We start from the raw sequence: 10,609 nt of genomic DNA, 5'->3' as shown, positions 1-10,609 counted from the left end.
GAAATTAATTATATTGAGTATTTGGTATAAAATCCAGCCACAGAGGACGTACAAACCAGTGTGTTTCTTTGTGCCAGTCCCAAGCCTGGATAAATGGGGAGGGTTACATCAGGAAGGGCATCCGCTGTAAACGTTTGCCAAATCCACATGCGGAAAGATGATCCCCTAACAGGAGCAGCCAAAAGAGGAGGAAGAAGAAGAGTATTTGGTATAGAAGTGTACACCTGAATGTGCACTTTGTGAAGTTGTTACATTTGACTGAAGTGACTTCTAATATTTTAGTTTCACACCCATATCTCGATCCATGTGTATCAAGTAACTTGGCTGACTTAAACTGGCCATGAATGGCTAAGTGTGGGTGTGTACATGACTGTGCCCTATAAAGGCAGGTCCATGCCTTGTGCTTGAAGCTGCCATGACAGACACCAGCTCCCTGCAACACTGAAATGAACAAGCATATTAGAAAAGGGATGAATAGGTTAATGCTATTTTAGGCAATTAGGTTTTGTTGTATTTTAAAAAAATAAAAACCCACCAAGTGGTAACACCAATATACTGTAGTCTCCCTTTTGAGGCTACAAGTGTCTACGAGCGAGCCATAGAGAAGGAAGATGGCATAGCAATTCAGTGGAAGGCAGGGGCATTAAGATTATGTAGCAGAAGTCTTATCACCTTGGCACTAGGAACACAGACTGTGCTTGCTGCTTTAGCTGAAGAAGGCCAAGGTGACTTAAGTTTTCTTTCACTCATTACAAGATTTTTCTCCAAGACTCCTCCATTCACAAGTATTATTATCAAAATGATCAAAGGCTTGTCAAAATGTATACTTTGCAGGAATGTCTGGCAATAGTGGGCACTGGATTTCATCAGAAACATGGCCTTTCTGAAAACAGTTAACTAACAGTGTAGCTATTACAATTTTTTCTTTTTTTTCTTGCTTCTTATACAATAAGCATCAACCATTTCCTAAATATACATGTATTTATGCCACAGCACAAATGAAAGACTACATTCCCAATTAATATATTTATAGCTTCAAAACTAAAGCCACTACAGAGGTTTAGGAATGAAAGGAAGAAAGAAATGCAAAGCATAAACTCACTGTTATAGCACACCTTCTCACATCCCTTTTGCTTGCTGTCTCTCCACTCTTAGAAATAAAGGTGCCAGAATGGTTCTTCAGAATGATGCCAAAGTTCAAGAAAGAACCTTTATTTATTTCAGTTCGTAGTAGGCTTCATAAATAATCATGAACAGACATTAACAGATTTGTGATGGTTTTAAAATAGTTCTTGTTGCATACAATAACACAGGCTAAGTTCAAGATTTTTTGATATGTTTTTGCCCTTCTAGGTAGTCTATGCAACATATTAAACAAGTCAATTGTTTTCTTCATATTAGAAAGATTTCAAAGCATAAAGAACCAGCTTCATATACAGATAACTCTTCTGAGAATTAAATGGTTCTTTCTCAAGCAATGATTCTAAGAAAAAAACATATAATCCAGTAAACCATTATTTTTTAGAGTGTCCTTGGAGTACAATCTCCATTTTCCTGGATAATTAAAGACTCTTTGGGTTCACCTTCCAATGTGCCTGACTGAGGTTTTCAGCAATTGTATTACAAATGTTATTACATCACCATGGAAATATTCAGAACTGTTCTCTAGCTTTTCTGCTGGTTGTTTTATATCTGGAATAAACGCTTAGTAAATAAATTAACATTCTGAAATGATTTAGCCAATCAATTTCCTAAAATAGTGGGCAGCACGGTGGCGCAGTGGTAGCGCTGCTGCCTCGCAGTTAGGAGACCCGGGTTCGCTTCCCAGGTCCTCCCTGCGTGGAGTTTGCATGTTCTCCCCGTGTCTGCATGGGTTTCCTCCGGGCACTCTGGTTTCCTCCCACATTCCAAAGACATGCAGGTTAGGTGGATTGGCGATTCTAAATTGGCCCTAGTGTGTGCTTGGTGTGTTTGTGTGTGTCCTGCGGTGGGTTGGCACCCTGCCCTGGATTGGTTCCTGCCTTGTGCCCTGTGTTGGCTGGGATTGGCTCCAGCAGACCCCCGTGACCCTGTATTCGGATTCAGCGGGTTAGAAAATGGATGGAATTTCCTAAAATATATTGATCCCAAACCCTTAGGTTTTCCAGTTGAACAAAAATATAACATTTGCCTTGATGGACATTGCATCAATTGGCACATGTTCATCTTTTCTGTTCTAGCTTCTTAGAAATAATTTTTAAAATTTATTTTCTTTTATCTTAATAATTGCACTTATGTTTTTGACACTTGACTCCTCTGTTTTCTAACATGGCAGACAGAATAAATACCAATGCATTGTTGAGGTGTTTATTACAAGGTGATTGTCAGTGTGCATATAAAAGTAAGCAAACTATGTAGATAGATAGATAGATAGATAGATAGATAGATAGATAGATAGATAGATAGATAGATAGATAGATAGATAGATAGATAGATAGATAGATAGATAGATAAACACAAACCTTTTCAAATTTAAATAGCTCTTTATTTTTATCAAAAAATTTGTTTTGTTTTTGTTTGGGTGAATAATCCATGTAGATGTATATCGTTGTGGAGTTTTCGTTATTCTTGACAAGATGGACTTCAAACTCTAATTATAGTGTTTCATAACCTACATATGTACGTTACTATTATGACATAACCCTCTAAAAATTCACCGGAATCCTTGCTCGCTGAGTGAAAGCGGGGATTTGTTTTCCCTTTTTGCTTCTTGTTGGGGTGTTGCACACCTAGGGAGTCAGTTCTGCACTAGGTGGATGCGTTTAGGTCTTGCTGTTGTGCTTCTATATGTAATGGGATTCCTAACACCATTTCTAAAAAGATAAATGCCTGCTGTAGGAACTGGTAGTGCGATAATTCATTAATTCCTTTTCATAAATCAGAGAAGTAGGTGTCATACTTTGAGAGTGGCCAAGCGGAGGAGGAGCGTCCGGATATGCAGGCTAGTATTCTAACTTAGAAGGAACGCAGATACTATGCAGATATCTCCGGAAAAATAAATGCATGACTAGCAAAAACGCAAATTTTCACACAAAGTCGAACCGTTCACCACGATGAATCAGATCCCGCATGATCAAAAAAGAGCTAGCGGGAGCAGCAGCTGAGGTTCTTTAAACCCTCTCCCGATCTTCGCTGCAGCCACCAATCTCCTCATATCACACGCCGAAACATTTCCGACCCTTTAAAAGTTCGGCCACCCGCCCAGCAGACAGGTGAACCCTACTTGGTGGTGTTGGGTGGGAGTAACAGTGAGCTGTTGCGTGCGTGCGCGCCAAAGTGAGTATAAGAGAGAGTGAGTGAGAGTGAGAGTGTGTCCCGAGAGAACACGCCCAAATAGATGAGATAGATATATAAAACCTGAGGGGCGACTCTGAGCTGCGCGTTGAAGATGAGCGCGGCCGTGTCTCCGTGTGAACATCACCAAGTTGCGTGTGACCCGCATACAAATAGCGACTAAAGCGGCATTGGCTAGGCTCGGAACGCAGGATTGTCACTATTCCTTTGGGATTTACAAATGCACGGCGTCTGACCCGGAGGCTCTGTTCATATCGAGGGCATGTGTTTTGGGTGAAATACCTGTGCGATCTGGAGGTGGTGACCCGACCGGGATTGGCGAAAGCCCGCACACAGCTAGCTCTCCATAGAGCGAGCGCTCCCAGGCACAGGGTCTACCAGCAAGATGAACTGGAAAACAAGACGCTGGATTTTCCATATTTTTCTTTGCCTGGGGATTGTGTATCTCAAAATAGGGTAAGTATCTTTTTTAATCTGTGCATGTTCAGACCTGACAGTGGCAAGGCTTTGCAAGACTGTGCGCTCAGGGAATTTGTCTGTCTTGGGGGAAAAAGGCAGAAGATATAGTGGTGAGGTGGAATATCCAAAACGAAGATTCAAGTGTTCTGGACCGGCCTACTTCTTTCAAAATCAAGTTGGAAAGAGACCATAGAATGAGACTCAGGTGTGTTTCAAAAAAGGTGAAGCCAGATTACAACCAACAGGTAAGTCCTCATGTGAAAGAAGAAGCTACAGCTTCATCACTTTTCAAAACAGCTAAAACCCACCACTGCCACATTTACTGAGGAAAACAGTAAGAAAGAGACAGTCAAGCGCGGTGCGAAAGTGTATGTATATACACTACCGCACTAAGCTTGACTTTATATATATATATATATATATATATATATATATATATATATATATATATATATATATATATATATATAAAAAACCAAAGCAACATACTGAGCCGTGCATAGTCCTTAAAATGACTTTGTTTTCATCCAGTATAAGTAGCTTATAATTAATAGGTATATGGATCTCTGCCATGCAATATATAATTACCAATGACCTATGTACAAATGATACACAGTATTGATACTGTAGACAAGTATTGTGTGTTTTTATTTACCTGTGTCTGGCTTACCTCCAGGCCGAATAGCTTCACTCCTTGTTAACGATTCATACTGTTCACTTAAAACCGAAAGATTCCAATGCAACATTTATGGATGAGAACGTTGAGTGCCCCCTCTTTTACTAAAAACATTAACAATAATATAGCCAAAAAAATATGCAAATATCTTTACAATTTTTACCGTAAAAAAATGTGCAGCCAGGATCAACTTTGTAATGGGATCTTCTTGCTCTTACATGTTTCTTCAAACTGCATATGAAGTTCTCAGTAAAATATTGCTTCTCTTAATCAAATCTAATGTATTTCTTTCTTAATACAGGTGCCTATATTGTTCCAAAAGATACTATTTTAGGTGTTACAGCAATATTACAACATTTAACGTTAATATTTTGAAGTGAGCTACTGTAATATGAGTCGTGAAAACGATATGGCATTTTATATATCACACCGCAGTCTTTAGACTGACGAGCTTACATAAAAGGAATATTAAATTACTCCAACAACCTGTTGAATAGTTTGATTGCTGCACTTTAAAAACGCCTTTTGTAATATTTTTAGAATATACTAATCTACAATTAGAATAAAATGAATTTCCATAATAAATGAGACAACAATTCAGTTTAATTTTAGGATTGCACAAACTTTCTCGTAAAATAGCTTTTACAATTAAATTCTGGTAAATTGATTTGTATTAAGAATTTAATACATTCAAACTTTTGGTTTAAGGACATTAGTTGAAACTGGGTGGTACATATACTTTCAAAAGCAATCAACTAACAAAATATTTGTATTTCTTTTTTGTTTCTTGCGACTCCATACAATATAAGTGCACATAAAACCGTCGGAACGCTATCATTTATTAAACCACTTCAATCGAAAAACCGCACATCTATGTTATTTGTTATGAAGGCTTTTGGACCTATTGTTAATTTTATAAAAGTTACCAGGAACAATAAAACAAAAAACAATATGTGCTGAAAATGAATTTGTAGTTGTCCGATAAAAAACGTTAGCCCTATATCTAGAACATTTATTTCAGTTTGGTCTTTGCTTACTATGTCTAGAAAATCATTAACGACATTATTGCCGATTTAAAAAATAAATAATGTACTGTAAAGTTATGAAACAAGCTTAAATATCTATCTGTCTAAAAAAATACGGCAACATCAGAGAAAGTGATAATTTTGCGCTAGCGTATTTTGAGTTACGCTGTTATTAGGTCAGCTTGACTGATGTAAAAATGAAAGAAAATATAAATAATAATTTTTCTGTTTTTTATGTATCTGTAGGCGATGATACTAACTTGTCAGTTTGCAAACACTGTTGACATCAGATGAAGTTTTGCAATGTGTTAACACCTTGAATTGTACAAATTGCACTCAACTACAGTACAAAGCTAATGAAGATTTTGTAAAGGCAAATCTATCTATCTATCTATCTATCTATCTATCTATCTATCTATCTATCTATCTATCTATCTATCTATCTATCTATCTATCTATCTATCTATCTATCTAGAGTTTGTTTTAGTTAACTTGAGATACAAAACCTCTAAATGAGTAGTAAGAATATATTTTATTCAACCGAAATGTTGAGTGCCGATTAAAGCCAAATTCAAAATATTCTGTATTTCACGTTTAGAAGTAATAAACCTATTCTAACAACCTTACAGTACTACCTGTTCACCGAAAAAAATTTGTCTTGCCTGACATGCTGATTATGGTTTACTCTTTCAAATAATAAAATAGTTATTTTAATATGGTATTAAGTATCTAAAGCCGAGTAACTGATATGTAGAAGAGAGTTACCTGTTCTATTTTGCCATTGTTAAAAAAGAGAAAGAAAGAAAGAAAGAATGAAAGAAAGAAAGCAGCAGATTTGCGAACACCTTTTCTTTTATGCCCCTCCTAGATAAGCTGCGCACAGTACGCGGGGTCCTCCGTTATTGAGCCTATAGGATCTCATTCTGTTTAAATTATCTTACGGAACTAGGAAGTTTGATCGCAGTTTGGCAAACAGTGGTAGTCTTTATCTGTATTTTAATTAAAGAGAAAAAGTGGACAGACGGAAAAAAAAAACAGGAGAGGTCTTTAGGGAAGTCGCGCAGCTTTTTCCTGAAACACCGCTGATAGTTACTCTTATGTGATAGGTACGGCTGCATAATGGAATACTTGATTAAAGGTGCCTCATCCATCAATTTTCCGTTACAGGGTCGTGGGAAGCCGAAGGCAGCAACGGGCGTAAGGCAGAAACCAACCCTGGACGGAACGCACACACCCACACTCACCCACACCGGAACAGTTAAGTGTCGCCAAATAGTCTGACAAAATCTTCTTTTTGGATTATTCAAGGAAGGCGAAGTAGCGGCAAGGCTCTCGAGGAACACACAATCGGTATCTGATCGGCAATAGAATCGGGGATGCCGGTTATTATTGATAAAATTTATGTGCAAAGTTTCATGATTTGGTAAAACTAACGCTTTTCCTATCTTCTGCATTGTCATATTTTCGTTTTCTGCCTTGCAAACTGGTAATCTGATGTCCAAACACAAGAGTACGTCTCGGTTGTTCAGAATTTCTTGTTTCTTTGATAGTTGCAGTATTCTTTAGCTACGGGTACAAATGTCAGGCCTTGGTCACTGCACATTTGAACTGTACTTAGCGTTCAGGGTCTGACGTTGTATACATGGCCTGGACACTGTCTGTGGGGAGTTTGCACGTGCTCCCTGTGTTTGTGTTGGGTTTCCTTCTGGCACAATGAGTTTTCTCCCGTTTCCCAATGACGTGCACAATAAGTTAACTAGTGACTGTAAATTAAAGAGTTTTGAGTGTTCTCATGTGATGGACTAGCACACTGTCCTGTGTTGGTTCCCACATTGTGCCCAAGCAGCCTCGACTTGGACAAACTGATTAGAAAATGGATGGATCGATAAATTATGTGACCATTAGGTTTTTCTCTGTTTTTTTCATTGTAGGGGTTTCTCCTCCGTGGTTGCTCTAGGAGCCAGTATAATCTGTAACAAGATCCCAGGATTGGCTCCCAGACAGAGAGCAATCTGTCAGAGCCGCCCCGACGCGATCATTGTGATTGGGGAAGGAGCACAGATGGGAATCAACGAGTGTCAGTTCCAGTTTAAAAATGGGCGCTGGAACTGTTCAGCACTGGGAGAGAGGACTGTCTTTGGGAAAGAGCTCAAAGTAGGTAGGTCACATGCAGACTTATGTTAGTGGTTTTCTTACTTGTTGCTTTCAAGGAATCTTGTTTATCTTAATGCCTATAATTATAGAGTTGGTTACTTTTCAGCCATGAAGAACAACAGTTGCATTATCTTGTCTGTAAATGTTACTAGGAATGATAGCAGTAACCGGCAGTTTCTCAAAACCTTCTATATTATCAAATGACTTCCCTTAGGAGACTGTCAGAAAGACTGTTGACTACACTTTGGGGAGTGAAGGACAAGAAGCTTACTCACTTTAGAGGAGGTTAAGGCGTCATGTGGTTTGTTTAGCAACAACAAAGATGCCTTGTATTTTACACTTTGAAGGACAACTCATTTTACAATTAAAGTAAATACAAGTAAAGTAATTGATCTAATCTTTAAATGATTAAATTCTTTTCTGTCCCCCCTGGCCATTGAACCTTACTCTTATTCGATGTTAATGTTGATTTATTTTGTTTTATAATTGTGTCTTTCATTTTTCTATTCTTTAATATGTAAAGCACTTTGAGCTACTGTTTGTATGAAAATGTGCTATATAAATAAATGTTGTTGTTGTTAAATATTTCCATTAAATATGATCATTAATGTCACACTTTGAGATGCATACTGACATTTTAACCTTGTTTCAGTTTGCATCTGGATTGCTCTCTGTGTGGAGTATGTTTTTCCTGTGTTCACATCAATTTCCTTCCAAAGTTTAAAGACATGTATTATGTAGAGTGGAGATGCTGCAAAGGCCTGGTATGAGTGTATGTTCTCTACAATGGACTGGCATTGGATTAGAGTTATTTCCACCCAGTGACCATTGTGGTTAGAACAGGTTTCATTTTCCATTATTAGTTAAAGCAGGCTTAGACCATTTCATTTATGGATTTAATTTAATATTTGGTCTGGTTGCTTGCACTAAGAAAGAGAGAGAGAGAGAGAGAGAGAGAGAGAGAGAGAGAGAGAGAGAGAGAGAGAGATTCTAGAAGCCAAGTGAGGGTCCTCAGAGTAAGTGATCTTGTGGGTAATTAGTTGTCTTATTTCTTTTGCATGACTACACTCCATATAACTGGGAAGCTGAAATTCTAATACTTTTTCCATGGCACAACCATAACAGGACTGATACATTTAGTTTAAGAACACATGGAAGTCTTATAATATATAATATCATCTAATTCACATGAGCACCTGCATCTTATTAATACAAAGGGCAAATCAGCCCACTTCCAACCACTGACTTCACAAAATTAGACATTTAAGTAAGTGGAGGCCACTAGACTAGCACAGGCTTGCCCAGCATTGTCCACAAGAGTGAAAAAGGTAAAAAAGGAGGGTTGAAACTACAAGAAATTTGTACAGATCACATCAGCTCTCCTTGATTTGAAGTCAGCTCTCCTTGATTTGAAGATGAGCTACAAGCTGTTTGCCCTTATCCTAACCCCATTGGAATTCTGAGTTGCAGAAGAAATGCTTTACCTCTGTAACACAGAATGTTCAGAATACGGTAGCAAACAGCCAAAGTCTCTGTTAGGAAAATCAATGAGTGCATTAAATATCCATTTGAATTACCATTATTACCTTTATTTCAAAGGCTTGGCTAAATCATTAAAGACTAATGCTTAAAGCCACTTGGCTGGACAATGCATCCACTATAGCAAGTTATGAAAGACAGACAGGTATTGTGACAAAATTAATTTAGTGATACTGGCCAGTTAATGTACACTGGGTATAGTAATTTTATAGCTTGTATTTGCCTTCCTAAGTCTTATTCTGCCTTAGCCTGTACTTTCATTATACTGTTTAGCAGTATGTTGGTTTGCACTTTATGTTATGAATTTCACTCAATTAAGAACTATCTATCTATCTATCTATCTATCTATCTATCTATCTATCTATCTATCTATCTATCTATCTATCTATCTATCTATCTATCTATCTATCTATCTATCTATCTATCTGTCTTACCAACCAGCTAGCATAAAGTTCAGCATTGTGCAGAACACAAGCTATTTTCACTCACTGTACTTTATTCCTGTTTGGAGAAATGTGAAGCTAAATTTAACCTGATTTTTGTACTCAACATTTGTGCCTTTCTACTATTTCATTTAATTCAATTTATTCTTGTAAAACACACTCCTACTTATAAAATGAAGACACTAGACACCTTTTAAAATTCATCCATCCATTATTACATCCACTTAATCCAATTCAGGATTGCAATCACCAGAGTTTATTATAGGCGCAGAATAGATAAAATAAACATGAAATTGAATGCAACAAAAAGGATGATGTTGGTGAACAAAAAAACATGCTGTAATATATACATAAAAATCTCCTTATTTATGTAAGCATATGGTCTACATATGTACCTTTTAGTTTTGTTTGTGCAAATGTGTCTGTTAAAGCAACCTAATTACAAAGGAGGGGTAAAAACAGATTCTGAAGGGTTCCATCTACACTAGGTCAGCCAGCTACCCAGACCCTTAGAATTTTGAAATGTACCATGACACAGGAAAATATTACTAATGTCAACAGAATAGAATGAAATTATGACTCTTGGTCCACTGTTACGTAATGACATATTTGCTGCAGTGTCTAAGATAGTAGTAACACTGAGTGCCGCCAAAGTAGGTTGAAGAGAAAAGGAGAATGAGAAACACTTAACAATAGCCAGTCAAGACTAATGTTCCTGTTAGAGAAATCAACATCAAAAGCCATCACGGCAGGTGTAACATATACTGTATATTTTATACTGTAGTAATGACTTGACTTGAAGGCTGAGACCAATGGGGAGCCTCTCTAATGTGGCAAGCTGTAGTCTATATTAGCGTGTGGTCTTCACTGTCTTTGTCAGAATCTCATTTTGACAGACAAACCTTAGATTACCGTTGACCACACATAGTCCTTTACAATGAACAGCTAAACAGTGGATCAAAAGGGGAGAATAAGCAATA

General features: G+C 37.5%; 1 protein-coding gene across 2 annotated transcripts in view; it reads left to right on the top strand.

Moving 5' to 3' along the window:
* The first annotated feature begins 3,006 nt into the window (after positions 1–3,006).
* The window catches only part of wnt7aa (wingless-type MMTV integration site family, member 7Aa), a 43,474-nt gene continuing 35,871 nt past the window's right edge, over positions 3,007–10,609 (top strand). Inside the window, exons 1-2 of one of the 2 annotated variants that reach the window (XM_039771019.1) lie at positions 3,007–3,789; positions 7,425–7,651. In XM_039771019.1, coding sequence (XP_039626953.1) covers positions 3,719–3,789; positions 7,425–7,651 — 298 coding nt within the window. In that variant the 5' untranslated portion in view covers positions 3,007–3,718. Of the gene's footprint in view, positions 3,790–3,916; positions 4,038–7,398; positions 7,652–10,609 lie in introns of those variants that run through there. The other variant, XM_039771018.1, reaches the window with a different exon arrangement.

The sequence above is a fragment of the Polypterus senegalus genome, chromosome 12 (genome assembly GCF_016835505.1).
Source record: "Polypterus senegalus isolate Bchr_013 chromosome 12, ASM1683550v1, whole genome shotgun sequence".
In the NCBI taxonomy this organism is placed as follows: domain Eukaryota; kingdom Metazoa; phylum Chordata; class Cladistia; order Polypteriformes; family Polypteridae; genus Polypterus; species Polypterus senegalus.
The sequence above is the reverse complement of the archived record's forward strand: the minus strand, read 5'-3'. Positions and strand labels throughout refer to the sequence as shown.